This window comes from Akebia trifoliata, chromosome 2 (assembly GCF_017979445.1).
Source record: "Akebia trifoliata isolate Shusen 1 chromosome 2, ASM1797944v1, whole genome shotgun sequence".
In the NCBI taxonomy this organism is placed as follows: domain Eukaryota; kingdom Viridiplantae; phylum Streptophyta; class Magnoliopsida; order Ranunculales; family Lardizabalaceae; genus Akebia; species Akebia trifoliata.
The window spans coordinates 528,068-545,434 of record NC_141376.1 but is presented as its reverse complement, the minus strand read 5'-3'; the positions used below and the strand labels follow the sequence as shown (position 1 = coordinate 545,434).

Below are 17,367 nucleotides of genomic sequence, written 5' to 3'. Positions count from 1 at the left end.
TCTCTACAAGTGTCCTTTGTTTAACATTCTTATTGTCTTTTTCCTCTTTTAAATTGAGATTGAACAAGAAGCTATATCCTAATATAAAAAATGAGATAGTTTGACTCGAATTTTGATAGTTTTACTTTCTAATGCAAGTGTTATATGGACTCCCAAAAAATAAAAGGTAGAATATTGTTTTAGATGACCTCTAAATGTCACTTACAAGCTACTGCTAGAGACTGGATCATGTATGTTGTATTCTTTTAAGATCACCTGTCAAGTCTCGCGCGCTTTGTATTTTCTTTCCCCTTTCACCTTGCCATGTCATTAGCTATTCCCCTAAAATTTAAAATTGATGAAAATTGATTAAATGCCCTCATCTCCAAATCGTGAATAAATAAATAAAAACTACAAATGCCCTCCTCTCCAATACTTTTTCACCCTACTTACCACTTCAAATACGAGCCAGAGTCATTTGTGCCTTCAAAATTGATTCTCGTAAAAAAAAATTCTCTTATTCTCCTTTTGTGCCTTCTTATACCACCTGTTTTCCCAACTAACGTACTGGAACTTGAACTAATCATCCCAATTTTGGAATAACTTCCATGGTTGAAACTGTAATCCATATTGCCCAAAACCATTGTATATAATAGGTCATGGTTATGGGTGTATTGTTTCCTAAACTTGACTAGAAATGGAATTGAATAAGACCTGGAAAACCAAGCAGTGCTACTATGAATTTCATATTTCTTTTGAGAAATTTTTTGTTATATACATTTTGTTTCTTTAAAAAATAAATAAAAATAATAATAGAAATATTATTGTTGTAGACTGATGTTACACGATAGGATGGCAAATAGAATTTACTTAATAATTTGGATTGGTGGATTGGTTGAATTGAAGGAATTGGCACATTGGCACTGAAATAAACCCATTGACACATCATCACTATTAGCTAGGTAGGTAGGTAGGTAGGTGGATCTACACTGATTGCAAGAATTCTGAAGAATCTTAGATTACCTCTCCTAATTCATATTAACCAAACGGGCACAAGCATCATTGGTCAAGCTAAACATCATTGTAATGTCCGCTACTCAGATATTCATTTGGTGCTTGAATGGAGGATTAGCTTCAGCAGGTTCAAGCTATTCGCACTATGACATTATTCTCATAGTGCGCATAAAAAATACTGTGACAACATTAATGAAACTCGCAGGGACTTTCTGGTCATTTAGTAATTTGTAGGGGTAATTTATGTTGATTCGGAAATTAGGAATACGTATGACTCCCTCCCATGCAACTGAAAAACCAATATTAATAAATAAAAGCCCTAGGGATGGAGGAAGAGTACGTAATTTCATTTAATAATATAAGTAGGGGGTGAGTTCATGGAATCCCAGACAGCGAACCCTCCAATGCATCTGAAAAATCAAGTAAAACATTAATTTATTTTGTGTGAAACAAACCTCTAAAAAATAGAAATATACCAATATTGCGGGGACAAAGTTTGTTACAACAAAACCATTTCACTGTCTTTAATATTATTTTTTTTTTTTATTATTTCAGCATTACTTTATAGAATGGTCAATTAAAATAATTTAATTTGAAAGGTATCTTTTGCATTGTTCTTGCAGTCGTGCGGGGTAACCTAAGTAAATCATCCCACAAGGTTTTTTACATTTTGTAACTAACTACATCTACACATATTTGTAGAAAGTAGGGGTGCAACTTGGTTCGGGTTAGAACAAAATTAGAATCGAACCGATCAAGATCGATTCTATTATATAATAATCAAAACCGAACCGAATTATTTTAGAATCGAACCAACCCAAACCGATCTTAATTCGGCTTGGTTCGGTTCGGTTCCATGGGTTGGTCGTAAATCGCAACCGAGAGAGAGAGAGATAGAGATAGAGGAAACCTGTCGTCGATCGTAGCCTTAGGACGCTGCCTCAAGTCGCAGCTGCAGAGAGAGGTTGCAGAGACGAGCCGGTGGCAAGATCTGGTAGTAGGTAGTAGAGACGAGCCGGTGGCAGGATCTGGCAGCAGGTCACAGAGTCGAGTCGCTGGCAGCAAATCACAGAGAGAGAGAGAGAGATGGTGGCACTAGCAGCCGATGGCACTGATAGCGGATCGCAGAGACGAGACGCGAGAGACGAGAGAGCGAGAGAGAGATGAGCGAGCGCGAGAGAGATGAGAGATGAGCGAGCGAGAGCGAGAGAGTAGAGAGAGAGTGAGTGAGAGAGACGGTGGCAGTGGCAAACGGTGGCAGATGGTGGCACTGGCAGCGGGTCATAGAGCGAGACGAAGATGAGAGAGACGACCGAGAGAGAGAGAGAGAAAAATTAAGTTTTATAAAATAATTAAAAATTAAATATAAATTTAATATTTTATTTTAAATATTATTAATTCGGTTTTCGGTTTGGTTCGATTTTTTATATTACCTGAACCGAGAACCGAACCGAATTCATCAGTTCTTTATTTTTTAAACCCGAAACCAATTTAAATCGAACCAAATCAATCCAAATCTCACGGTTTGATTCGGTTCTCGATTTGAACCGAATTAAGTTGCACCCCTAGTAGAAAGCCCTCATTGGCTGGCCCTTCGTCACCCAAAAAATGAACATGACTCACTCTTTCAACTAAATACACATTGGAAACAAGCGTTTGAGAAAAAAAAAACTTTGAAACGAGCAGGCAGCTTCAAAATTTTGAAGAAAGCCTCTCAATTGGATTACATGTGGCATTTCCAAAGAGGTATTCCAAAATTTGGCTGAAATGTAAGGGTGTAAAATAAATTCGGAATGCCACGTGTATTGTAATGAGGAGGGTTCCTTCAAAATTTTGATCTGGCCTACCCGCTTCAAAGAGGGACTCACATTTGAGGGTAGGTCTGAGAGACTAAACACCTTTTTGAAGGCATTTTTGGTAAGAAAATAAATTTTAAAGGTGTATTTAATACATCATGCACATGTTAACAAAACCCATTAATGATAGGTGATTTATAATTATTTGATCCAACTACATTGATATAAGGTAATTATAAAATAAAAAATCTAATTAAATATTGTTTTATAAAAAAAGTAACACTTTTTGTAAATTTATTGAAAGGAATATATTTCGGCACTTAAACCGTCGAATTTCTTTTTTATTATTTTTTTAATCCAAAATTTCGGCACTTAAACTGTCGAATATTTTTTTTATTTTTTTAATCCAAATTTTTGGCACTTTAAATGCTAAAGTTTTTAATTTTTAATTTTTAATTTTTTTTAATAAAGTTAATTTTTTAAGAAAAATCATGTCCATATCTTTAATTTCCTTGTTTTTAACAATATTACTATTTAAAAATATTTGTTAATATTAAATTATTAAAAATTTAATTTTTAACACCCTTTTTACGTTTTCTATTTATTAAAAAATAATTAAAAATTAAATTATTAACAATTAAATAGTAACAAATATTTTTAAATAGTTAATTAAAAATTAAATTTTAATAATTATTATACTAACAAATATTTTTAAATAGTAATGTTACTAAAAATAAGGAAATTGAAGATATGGATATGATTTTTCTTTAAAAAATTAATTATAAATTAAACTGTAACAACTATTACGTTTTCTTTTGAAATAATAAATAATTATTTAAATTGTAATAATTAACACCTTTTTTTTACGTTTTTTATTTATAAAAAAGTAATTAAAAATTAAATTTTAACAATTTAATATTAAAAAAATATTTTTAAATAGTAATGTTGCTAAAAATAAGGAAAGTGAAGATATAGATGTGATTTTCCTTTGAAAATTTTATTAAATATTAAATATTAATAATTATTATATTAACAAAAATGATTAAATATTAATGTTGCTAAAAATAAGGAAAATGAAGATATGGACATGATTTTACTTTAAAAAAATTAATTAAAAATTAAATTTTAATAATTATTAGAAAATTGAAGATATTGATGTGATTTTCCTTTAAAAATTAATTATAAATTAAATTGTAATAATTATTACGTTTTCTTTTGAAATAATAAATAATTATTTAAAAATTAACTTTATTAAATAAATAAATAAACTTTGGCACTTAAAGTGTTGAAAATTTGGATTAAAAAAATAAAATAAAATAATTCGGTGGTTTAAGGGTCGAATTAGATTCCTTTTGATAAATTTATAAAAAAAATTATTTTTTATTTATAAATAATATTTAAATAATGTTTTTTTTTATAATTACCTCTATTGATATTTTCATCACTTGTTAATGCACTCGCAAACCAGTTGAAAAAACCCATGATGAAAACATACTCAATCATGACATGTACAAACAGGTTGATTTTTGGCCCATAGATATACTTTTGGATCAACAAATATATAATTAGTGGACCCACAATAGTAAGCCATGTGGCGCATAAAAGAGTAAGTGTAAACTAAGTACTCAACACTATGTACAATAATAACACTCTTTCATTGATCAAATAATGGTTAGAAGATAATTGAGGCAACTCAAATCTATGAAATTTGTTATAGTCCCACTCCAAACACAAATTGCCTTATCTCTCTCTTTATAAGCTCTTGGGTCTCTCCACTCATTATTAATTGATTTTTAGTTGGACCTCCAAATTTATCATGGTATCAAAACAAATTTTTATGTCCCACTCCAAACATATGTGGGGGCGTGTTATAGTCTCACATCTGATGCAAAATGCCTTATCTCTCTCCTTATAAGTTCGTAGGCTTCTCAACTTATTGTCAATTGATTTTGAGTTGGACCCCAAATTTATTAGTACTATTGAAAGAGGTAAGTCAAATAATAAATAAAATAAACTCCCACGTATGTAAGACTATCAATGAATTGGATTGGGAAGGGATCGGGCTTGATCTAAGACCAATTCAATAAGGATCGGGTCTAACACTTGTCGGATCAAGTTTTTATATATTTATAAATATAAAAAATGCAATAATTTGCATAATGTTTCATATTTTATCAAATTCGGCCCTTGGGTCAACTATTTTCAAATGCAATCGTGTAAGTATCTTCTTCAATTATTTGCTTAGCAAAAACAGAAAGAATCTTCCTCAATTATTTTCCATTGCAATCGTGCAAGTATCTTTTTAAACCTTGTTTATTTTAATTTAAACAAATATTAAATAATTGCCTCTGTGATCTAGTTTTGCTATGCCGGACAAATTTGGTTATGCTGCGAGTTGACGTTTTGCTGTATGTCATGAAATAGAAGAAAAAAATGGGACTGATCTACACGTGGAAACAAAGGAAAGTGAAACTGGAGAAGACTTGTCTAGCTCAGTAACATTTAAACCTTAGTTCATAAAAAAGAATGACCGTTTTTTCCAGCCCAACTTGTCTAATTAAATTTATAAACAAAGAAGACTGTACCGAGGGTGATGCTGATGCAGCTCTCTGCATCATACATATAGATCTTTTGATTGTTTCTATAATTTATTTCTGAAACAGGGGCATTTAGGTAACTTTAACAGAGCATTTAGTTAAAATTTCATATTCTACATAAAGTCAGGAACAGCATGAGCGTTGGAGCAAGTAAGACTATCCTTCCATTACCATATTAAGATTTTTTTTAAAGCTACTAACCCTTTTAAATAGAGAATCTTGCTGACATATATACACGGATGGAACTGATTTTGATATAAGAAGAAAATACCAAACCAGTCATGTATGAGGCTGAAATTACTGGTCCAGCCATGTTTTTAAAATAAAACTAATATAGAAAAAGTAAAAGACCAGTCACATGTATACCAGTTTCGATATTTATTTATACCAAAATAGATACTCAATCGCCACATTTGGGGATTTTATCTTTGTAGCATTCTTGTGAACCTCATGACATGTTCGGCAGCCCATATTAGAGAGATCATGTTGGGAGTCAAAATTTATCTTATATGGGTTAAGAGTTTCGGATTGGGCTGATTTTTTGTGAGGATGATCTCCATGGTAAAGAAATCATCCTCACAAAAATCAGTTAAATCTGAAACTTCTAAACCCATCACATACGAATACTTTCATTTTCTTCTTTTCTTATTTTTGGATGGGAAAGAGGGTGGGGTTGTCAAGTGTTTCTTGCAAGATGTTAAAGTAAAGACATTTTGATCATTTTGTCTATCATGGAAGATCAAAGATACGAACTAATTTCATCAAATTGAAAACTTGAAATGATGCCTCGAAATTATCTAAAATTTTATGAAAGAATACTATAATAAGATTAGGTATGCTTTATGGACTTGATTGTTCATGATCAGAAAACAACAAATACATAGATAGGGTGTAGAATAGATGACAAATGAGATTATTTTTTTGAAATGAACATATTTAAGAAAATGTATAAATAATCTTTGCAGTGATAAGCTAAGTTAAAATCAATTAAAATTGTTTAGTCATGTGTCATGATTTTGAATGACAATCTTAATTAAAAAGAAGAGTTGTGATAATTTGACTACCCATGTGGCATACTCAATCAACTACCTGATGTGACAAATTCAGGAATCGTAGATTTGTGCTCCTCAAGAAACATGATTCCCCTAAGATACACTTTTTTCTGGGGAAGTGCAGCCATGTATCCCAAGGAGCACTGATCTACGATTTCGAATTTGTCACGTCAAGATAGTCGATTGAGTTTGTCACGTTGGGTAGTCAAATTATCACTATTCTAAAAAGAAATACACAAACTAAAGATTATAAAATAGACAAAGGAAGAGGAAAATAAAAATTGATGTGGGTACAAAATTGGATATGGAGATATACTTGAATTAATAGAAGAAATGGGTAAAACAAAATAACATGGAAAATTCCCCAATTTTTTATTGTAGGACTTTTGATGATACGAGACAAGGACTTAAGTAGTTAAGTAGTCTTACATCGCACATCCTGACCTGAAAGTGGATAGGAACCATATATGCTTTACCCCGAGAAAACATCAATAGTTCCTATCCACTTTCAAGTCAAGATGTGCCATAAGAGATCCAATTTTGAGGTCACTCCATCACAACTCTACTTTAAATGTTTCCCTTTGCGAATAAATTTTGAATAATTCTGAAGTGACTTCTGGTTGGAAGCCCATGTCTCACTTCTCGAGAATCATAGATGATTTTCATCAGAAAACAAGTGAAAAAACATCTATGATTCCTATCCACTTTCACGTCAAGAAGTGCGCTGTGAGGTTCGTGATTGACGTCACTCCAGCACAACTCATAGATTTTCTCTCTCATAATAAATAAATACTTATCTGTGACACACAATCATGTACAGCTATTCTCTCTTAAAAACAGGAGCGAATTTTAATTTTGCCACTCAACAATATTAATACGGTTTAAAGGTGGGAGGGGTAATTTTTTTTTTTACAATATTAATGGCAAATCGTTCTCCTGAGCACGACAAGAAGAAATACGAAAAAGAGGGTATATCTCACACTGAATCTCTCTGAATCAATTTGACAAAATATGCTATATTGTCTAGGGATTCGTAGGAAAACTATACTCATCGCTAGAAAATCGCATTTCTCTTCTCATCTATGCGGTTCGTTGTACAGTTTGTGTACAAAGTTGTTGTACCTTAGTGAAGTTCTCCTATTAAACTCTTCTATGTACCATCGACACTTTGACCTCTTCTTTATTTTCCCCCAATTCAGCCATCTCCCAATGGTATTTTAGTAATTTTCGATAACGTCAGTGTCATTTTAGCTTAAATACCTCTGATAAAGAAAGAAATCCTTCTAATTCACTGGACCCTCCCTATTCTCAAGCTCTCTCAGCTTTCTTTTCTTGTTCACTTCCCAGCGCTACCGATTACACACCCAAAAGAAGAACTTAAAAAAGAAAACTTTAAATCGAAAACCTCTCTCTCTCTCTCTCTCTCTCTCTCTCTCTCTCATGGAGGACTATGTACGGAAACTGGCTCTGTGGCACACAAAGACCTTCAAACCCATCATGACTCACGATGAGTTAGAGCCAATCATGGCCACACTCGGTTTTGTTGGTCTCCCCGTTTCGTCATCTCCGGCTAACTCGGGAGGCGCAGCCGCCATTAAGGAGTATGTTTTTACAGCTGGAGGTTGCCTTAATCCATCGACGACAGAGCCGCTTCCACGGCCACGATTACCCTACCCAAGGATCGACGCTCTACATCAATACACATATAGTGCCTTCTTTGATGCCGTCGCCTATTGCATCGGGAAACGTGATATCGCCGATCACTTCCACGTGAGGTACACATTTTTCTTATTTTCTCTTTTTTCTTACTTTTTTCTTGATTTGATTTTGGTTTGTTTAGGTTGGATTTCGGTGGTACCCTCATTCAGAAATGCCCCTCGTTTTTATTTAAATTCTTTTTGGGTGCCACTAGCAATTATGTCCTCTTCTTTTTTTCTTTGACATTTGGTCTGCTGTTTTTTTCCTTATGAAGTTGAAGTCATTAGTTTAATTTCCTAAAATTCTATGATCAACAGACGCTTGGATGTTTGACCCACTTTTCGTTGACCTTCTATAAAATCAGCCTCGTTGGTAATTTTTTCGCCATTGGATTCGATTTTTTTTTTTCTTCTAATCTTAGGTATTTGAGATTATATAATAATATATGTAATATGAGAGTGAGACTCAGAATTTTGATTTAATATATACTGTTTAAAGTACGTGTGGCTAGAGACAATTGGTGATGGGGGCTAACGTGTTTTACACTAAGAATGACCCTTTTACATTGAAGAAGAAGACGAAGCGTTTCTTCCACCTGTTTTCCATTGTGGCTGAAAATGCCCATCGATACTATGCAAATTTACCTAAATGTCATTTAATCTCCTTTAATTTAAAGCTTTTATATTATTTTCTCAATTTTTGTTCTGATCTATATCTTGTCTTAGGCGTTTATAACTTTATCTGGGAAGAAGTTTCCAACTCTGCCTTTAAAACTAAAAAATAAAATAGTTGCTGGCATTTTGCCTTCTGTTTCGCCGTTTTGACTCTAAAGCTTCCGTTTCGGAACGATTAGCGGGAACACGCCTGGTTTTGCGGGATAGCATAGAAACAACATTCAAGTTGTCAATGATAAATGGATTGGATTCTTATTGGATCTGGGCTTACAATTTGGGTCCAAGTCCAAAACCCAACCCTAGGTTGGGCTTTCCACCTATAATCCTAGCTAAACCCAAGTCCAACTTGATACTCAGCACAAACAAAGAAGAACAAAAACTAAACCAAGTCCAAAATATGCCAGCACAAGGTGGGATTGAGCCTTTTGAACTTGAGTTGGGCCGTCCAAGTTGTTCTCAATTCCTGGATGGTGTCGATAGAGTTATTGGGCCTGTGTATATGTATTCTCAGTTTCTCATGTATTTTCGGATTGGGCTGTAATCGATCTAATATCTTATTGAATTGGTCCCTATAAAACCGGGATGTTAACAGATTCAAAATTTCAGATACCTCGCTTGAAGCCTAGATCTGGTTGGATCACGTTGGGTTCGACCCAATCCATAGATAGCCCCTGTCAGTCTTCTGCTTGAACCTTTCTTATTACATAGGCATCTTGAACATGAAGAAATCTAGTGTTCTCCTAAGCCACGAATCTACTCAATCGAATGGTTAAAATTATATCTTTACCCTTTCTATCTGATCACTTAGGGCCTAGATCTGTAGTATAGTTAGTATAATTTCTCATATATTATATTATTATTGGGCCGTATTCTACATATAATTTCTCATATAAACTAGGCATGTTGTTCGGTGCTTACCTCACGTGAGTGCTACCTTCTGGACCATCAAGTTCGACAAGTTATGTTATTTCATTTATAGACTCTTTCTATCATATAACTTAAGTACAGTCTACACTCTGCACACTGATTTGTTTCTATTTGGGAAATACTATACATACCCCTCCATGTTCTGTTGAATATATTAGATCTCCCTAGCATTTTCAAATTTATGATTAGGGGGTGGCAATCTTAACCAGAGCTGCAAACACAACTCGAAAATGACAAGAAATTAGTGGGGTTTGGGTCATAATAGTGTCAACCTATCTACCACGATTATTAAATGGTCGGGTCTAGGTTAGGGGCATCAACCTACTTCACTCATTTTGATACGTTTAAGTGTAATTTTAAATATATCAACAATTATTTAAGAATTTTTTAAATTAGCCATTTTTTATGATAAAACTTAGTTTAAATTTTGTGATACTTAATTTATGTTGGTAGATATTAGTTTATGGTTGTGTGACTTTATTTTTAGTAATGGTATTTTATTTTTTGTGGTGGAAATGGAACGTATGTTTTTCAATAAAGATTAAAATTTTATAAATGCGGGTAGGGTCAAGTATACCTATTTATAAATGGTTGAGTTTGGGTTTAAGTTTTTTACACGATTATTAAATGGGTAAGGTTTGGTAAATTTTCATAATACCCTTAACTTGACATGACCCGAGCCATGGCCATCCCTACTTATGACATTAATTCCCCTGACCATGGTCTTTTGTAAGAAGCAAATGAAAATGACCTAAATACCCCATCTTCAAACTCTAGTCAAACACCATTGATCTTTTCTTTTTCCTCCAAAAAAACCCATTGTCTTCAATATATTCACCCTCCAGACTAAATCTTTTCTTAAATCTATTCAACCCATTGTCTTCAACCTCTGGCCAAAAATGTTAGATTTTTCATCTGAAGAAGATAAAGATAAAATCTTAACAAAACCCTATTTTGTTCTTAAGGTTTGAAGGTTGAAGGTTGAAGATTAGGATAAATTATTTACCCTAATTAAGGGTATTTCGATCATTCTATGTTAGCATCTTTGAGAAGATTGTTAGTTCATCAGTTTGAAACCGCAGTTGTATTTCAAATATTCACCAAATCCAGGATGAGTTTGTGTAAATTACCCTTTCTATTCTATTTGAATTTTCCGTAATTACTCGTGATTAATGATTACTTGAATAAAGCATTGGGTGTGATAAGTTGGTAACATTAGGCTATTAATCATTATAATTTTGGGTTATTTTTACAGGGGCATGCCACTAAATCGAATGTACGATCGGCCTTTTGATAAGAAGTTCCGTTGCATGAACGATGATGATATGCTCTATGTTTATAGAGATGGGACTCTAGATCAAGCATCATTGATGCTTTCTAATAATAACAGCAGTAGCAACACCACCAACCATTACTATGGAAGCGACAACAAGAACCATAACAACATCTTCATCCATAATCATACAAGCAACAACACCATAGGTAGCCTTATTCCATTAAAAGACATCATAGTATGATCTTTCTTCCCTTCTTTTTTTTTTTTTTTCCGTTTATACATCTTTCTTTAGATGGTTGAGCTGTGATTGAACCTGTAACCTCGTAAGTGAGACGTAGATAATTACCAAATTTTGTTGCAGGCTCAATGCTACAGAACTAGATTAATTCCTTTGGTTGGATTTTTTTTCCATTTATTGAAAGCTTAATTTATTTCTTCTAAATTTGTTCTTAAGGGAATTTATTTATGTATAGCACACTGAGTATCTGTATGATTACATATTTTTGTGAGAAAATGATTTTCACATATTTGTTAGAAAATGTTCTCAAATCCAATTCCTGAGAAAGTAATTTTCTGGTGCCACCAAATCGTTCACCTCCCTTTCTAGTCAACAAAATACATAAAAGTTTGGATTCCAATTCTGCAGAAATCAAAATCACATGTGAGTTCTAGCTATGGGATTTTGAATTTTCATCATGAGCTGCTTTCCATGGGCCTGTCCATTGGCTAGTAATGAGTAATCCTCAAATCCTTTGACTGCAAATCATCAATTAGTACAATTTTCACTTTGTAGTGTAGGTGTGGCCCTAGAATTAATTCAGTCAGTAGCCCTAAAAGTATACCACTTGCTAGTTTTGGGTGTACCCTAAGGTCTTCATAACGTTTTTCAGGAGTTCCACCACATGCTTGGAAGGATTCGCCCATCATATATGGGCCAACTATTAACTTACGGGCCTGTTCCTGGGCCTAAAATTACATATATATTGTCTCGTCATTGACACTCGACATGGTTCCCCGTGGGCCTATTTTTAGAGTGATTTGCAGGGGGTGGCATTGAAGAGTCCATCAACAATGCCTCCCTCATGACCACCTGGCTTGTGATACCACTTGTTGGACCAAGAGTCGTCATTCCACCTAAAACCAATTGACGTTAGAGGAGACCAACTCTAGTCTTTTACAGTATTTGACATCGCTCCTGGGGGCATATTTTTAGAGAGATCCCAGTGAGCAACATTAGGGAGTCCATCAACAATGATCTATGATAAGGAGATGATTTTGACAAAAAAATCAGTCATTTTTTAAACTTCTAACCCCAATATATAAAAAAAATGATTAAAAGTTGATGGTCCATGATTCCTCAACTTGTAAATCACTTATGATGAAGTTTAAGTTTCAGAATGAGTTGATTCTTTGCGACGGTTTGATCATATACATATCCTTCAATTAGAATGAATTTGAGGTAGTTAAAAGAGCATATGGATAAATTTGATATGAGAGAGCTTGGTAAAAATAATAATTTGGAGAACAATATCCATTTGATTAGACCCAAAAAAAAAAATTGTGGAAAGGTTTTTATGATCATGATAACTAATAAGTCTTTTAAAATTTAGAATGTATATGTTGTTGATTTCAAATATTTGGGAATAGATGGAGAAGGGAATGATTTCAACATACAAACTATGCTATTCTATCTGAATGAGGTGAATCGATTTTTTTATTATAAATCAAGGAATGGTATTTTTCCTCAATTAAGATTTTGAATTTCCTATCTGTTTGATTCTTGAAGCAAAAAAATGGGAACATCTTCTCTATAGAAAATCTCAGAAGAAAGAGATCAAAGAGTTATAGGGATCTTTGGTATTTGTTTATTTCTATTAGTGTATTACATTCAACCTAATTAATGTGTAAAAGGAGTCAGTTATAAGTCCTGATGATATGAAGTTATAATCATAACCATAAAAATCTCTGAACAAATTTGTAAAGAAATCATCAAATAAGGGACCAACCTATTTAATCAATGAGCTAAAAAGGATAATCTATTGATCAAACCCTTCAATCTCAAAATGTAATCTTCCCTAATGTTCAAATCTCAAGAACAAGATAGGATCTTTAGTATGTGTTTGATAACACTTCTGCAATCTGAATAGAGGTGATCCACTTTCAAAATTTAGAAATTTTATTTTTATTTGTTTCATTTTAGATTTCAGATTTTAGACTTCAAAATCGACACTCAAAAGATTTGAACCAACAATGTGGGATGTTAGATGAAAAACTTTTAAAATCTGATTTCTAATTTTTAAATTTCAATTGTTTCCAGACTTCAAACTTCAAAAGTGCTACCAAATATATCTTAATTGTGAATGAAACTTTTTCAAATTAATCGAATTAAACTCTCTGCAGAATCAAAATTTGGTTACTTTGATTATGATCATCCAACTAGTATGAATCCTGCACCTATATCTATCGAAGCTCCTTTGCCACGTACGCACAAGTTATCAAGGCTACCTCATATAGCTAAACCTTAAAAACAAATATAACATGCCACGTCATAATATTTCACGGAAAGAGCATCACCAAAAAAATAATAATAATAATAATAATAAATACCTAACTTGCATTGGGGTTCATTTCCTGAATGCGCAGAGGAGTTTATTCCTTTATCTTTTTCTTTCTTTTTCGAGTTACGACAACAACTACTGATCTTCAATCTTGACTACATATAGACTCTTTTCTTAAGGCAGAAAATATAGCAGCATTAAGACACGTGGCAAGAGTATAGGATCATGATCCTATTATTGCTCATTACAAGACCTAGTAAATAATCTTGACCGTCTATTAATATTGAGGAGATTTTGAACAACAGGACTTATGTGGGCAGGGATCCGTGCAAAGATGTACTTCCATACTTATTCTATGCCACGTGTCTGAATATTCCTGTGATTTTCTGGTCTGTAGTACTTATTCTAGATGTACTTTTCAAGCAATCCCAACTGTTATTTATATTTGTTTTCCGAATCTCCATAAAACCCAAAGATGAAGATGAAGATGCAGTAACAAAAGCTAAGTTGGACTCGTCAAAGCCCATCATTTCAAATACTTTGAGACTCACTCACATTGCTTTGCCTTGAAGCTTGAGCTTATAACCCCTCGGTATAACCGTTTTCTTGATTTCCTGTCGTGTTTAAAGTAAATAAGATGATGACACCACCCAGTTTAAAGATCCACTTTAATCTTAATATTCTATCTTTTCTTATGTTCCCCCCCTCTTATCATATATACCAACATTCTCTCTTCCTTTCATTCCTCCTTCAACATTCCATTTGTTCTCTATAAACTTCTAATCATTGCCCTTGTCTCCCTTTCCTTCCCTTTGTTGTTCTTATCTTCATCATTTTTCAATCTAGAATTTTCTCATGGAGGTATACTTTTTTGTATTTTTTTTCCCTATATTATTTTCATGTTTTCTAATGGTTTCCGACATAATTTCATGAATGGGGATATTGGGTTTTGTTTCAAAAATTTAAAAAAAAAAAAATTCCTTCCATCATCATTTTTCAATGTTAGGAAAAGTCATATCCAAAATTCGGATTTTTTATTTAAGAGGAATGAGTTATTTTGTATATTTTGATATTTTAATTGTTAATCCAGACCTAGCTCATAGTATATTTCTTGAATGTTGGCCTGCTTTATTCATTCAAATTGATAATATATGATTAATTTGATTTCCATCTTTCCCAAGTTAGATCTGTAAAATTTAATGTTTTTTTAGTTGTTCCAAGGGAAACAAGGAGAGAATAAGGAGTGGATTAAATGTGCCAGGAAACCCCTAATTAAAGTCTCTCTTAAAATGATGCTTTAATCATTTATTTGAGAAAGAATGACTTACTATCATTAGTTTTTCGTTTTTTCTTTTTCTTGATTCATATTTTGTATGTACTGTGTAGTGAGATATCCCTCTCGTAGCAGCAATATTTTACTGAAATATTAAAGATAAAGATGATGATTAAGTTACATTTGATCGGTATAAGATCATCATTAGCCTTTACTAAGACAATATATAGATTCTTTTTATTCTGAACTGATTCCTGTTTTGTTTAATTTACAGAGTTTAATTAGGCTCATGGGGGGTTGTATATATATATAGAGAGAGAGAGATATTGTTTTAAGTTGAAAATAATTAATATGCATGTAAATGTGCATTACAGACTGTGGAACTGAAGGTAGAGATGGTGGGGATACATGAAAAAAGACTCAGAAAATGCCTCTCTAAAATAAAGGGTATGTTTTTAATTTAGTCCAATCTTCATTAACTACACAATTAATTAATTAGCTAAAATTACAAAACATAAACCAAGTTACAATTATTTGATATAAATTTCCAGTAAAATGGATTACCTATATTTTAATTTATATAGGGATTGAGAAGGTGGAAGTGGATGGTAGCAGTCAGAAGGTTGTGGTTACAGGATATGCACATAAGAACAAGATTCTCAAAGCCCTCAGGAGAGCTGGATTGAAGGCTGATTTTTGGTCAGCACAGAATGAGATACTCCTCAATGCTTATGCCAGCACCAGTGGGACCCATGCAAGCTTGAGATTTCACAATTTCAATTTTTTCTAATTACTTCTTTAGTTTTTCAACTTTAAATATTATACTTATGTTTGTGTACCACTCTCTTCATCTTCTTTTTTTTTTTTTTTAATATATATTTCTTTTGTCACCTTTTCTTTTTCTGGTTAAATGTTCACCAATAGTTGAGTAAAACGAAGAGTTGAAGTTTTTTTTTTTTCCTTTTTCTTTATTCTGCGTTTCTACCTTCTCCTTTTCCTCTCATCCTAACCATAACTTAGATAGAGAGCCTCAAACAGCGTTTGAGGTTTTCAAAGTTCTTATTTTATGTTTGTAAGCTCGCATGGTTGGTTAACAATTGAATTCTAAGCTTACACTAGCTCTTGAGGCACAGCCATGTAAATGGTTTTGTTAATGTTCTCATTGGTTGAAAAATGAAAGGGAACTCTATTTATTTCGTTAGCTATTTAAATAAAGGGATACACTAGCCTTCAACAAATGTTTGAGGCTCTCCATGATCAGACAAACGATTGAGATGTTTGACTTATTAGGCAACAAGTCAAACCGGTGGAAAATGCATTTTTCATGAAAATTATAATCTCATTTTCCATACAATATGCATTTCACCAGTATAAAAATCAACTATTGGGTGGATTTCAATTTCCCACCCAACCCCATGAATCAGCCCTAATTTCTCTCTATCTCCTTTTTTCTTCTTCTCTTTTTTTCTTTTTCTTTTTCCCTGTTATTTTGTCAAATTCAATCAAAAACTGGGATCAAGTTTTCCATGCATCCCATTTTCCCATGAAATTGAAAATTCATGAAATTTGTTTTCCCATGCAATCAATTAGACCATGCTTGTGATCTACACTATTTGAAGCCCCCGAGATAGTACTAAGTTTGAGATCTTAATGAAAATATAGTATTTGATTAGGACTTTAGGATTATTATTTAATCGAGAGGACTAATTACTGTCTTATGATTTAAAGATTTTGTCCGAAAATTATTTACTTGAAATGACCTTGGAGAAAGTATTTTGTTGATACCTCAATTTTGTAATATGGCCAAGGAAATTTATTTTCCTCCGAGGCATGTTTCATTTAATGTTAACTTGTATCTCTAAATAAATAATTGATGATCACAAGGTGTCTATAAGGTCAGATTTACAATGGAAACACTTGTCCCTACATGAATTTTTTAAATTTATAAAGATTTATGTTCTATTGCAATGATAATAGAGACAGAAAAAAAAAATCTATCGCTATTGCTCTTACAAGTATTTTTAAATTTATAAAAGTCTTAGTTGCCCCCATGTAGACAAAATTCTAGCTCTACCTTGAGTGTCAGTTACAATGTAAGTGAAGTAAAAGAAATTCCAATATTTACAAGCTCCAAACTTAAGCTTCCATGCATTTACTTCAACCATCATACTTCAAGGCAAGATAGTACTTTTGGAGAAATGTAAGATCATATAAATTTAGTAGAAAAATCAAGGATTTGCTTTAAACATTGAAGGTAAGTTTTTAAAAAATGGATTTAACATAACGTAGAGGCGAAATCAAGTTTTACCTTGATCGATTCTACCCTGTTGATCCGAAGTAGCTCATCAATCCCTCCTGTAAGCACTAGTGTGATACCTATCAATAATCCTCTGACGCCCAAGTTAGAGTTGCAAAGAAAAACAATAGTTTCAACCCTTATTCTCTGAGTTAAAAAGATCATCTTGCTTCTATTGATTCCTTTATTTATAGGTTCTCCCTTCAAATTAAGGATTCCCCTTTAAT

The 17,367-nt window shown here is 32.9% G+C and overlaps 1 protein-coding gene across 1 annotated transcript; it reads left to right on the top strand.

The window, feature by feature from the left end:
- The first annotated feature begins 7,385 nt into the window (after positions 1-7,385).
- Positions 7,386-15,711, top strand: LOC147408522 (tubulin-tyrosine ligase). The gene is made up of 4 exons (XM_086419119.1): positions 7,386-8,213; positions 10,993-11,219; positions 15,219-15,291; positions 15,429-15,711. Exons 1-3 carry the CDS (start codon positions 7,879-7,881, stop codon positions 15,254-15,256), a joined length of 600 nt encoding a protein of 199 aa, XP_086275245.1. The 5' UTR covers positions 7,386-7,878; the 3' UTR covers positions 15,257-15,291; positions 15,429-15,711.
- Positions 15,712-17,367: the final 1,656 nt, after the last annotated feature.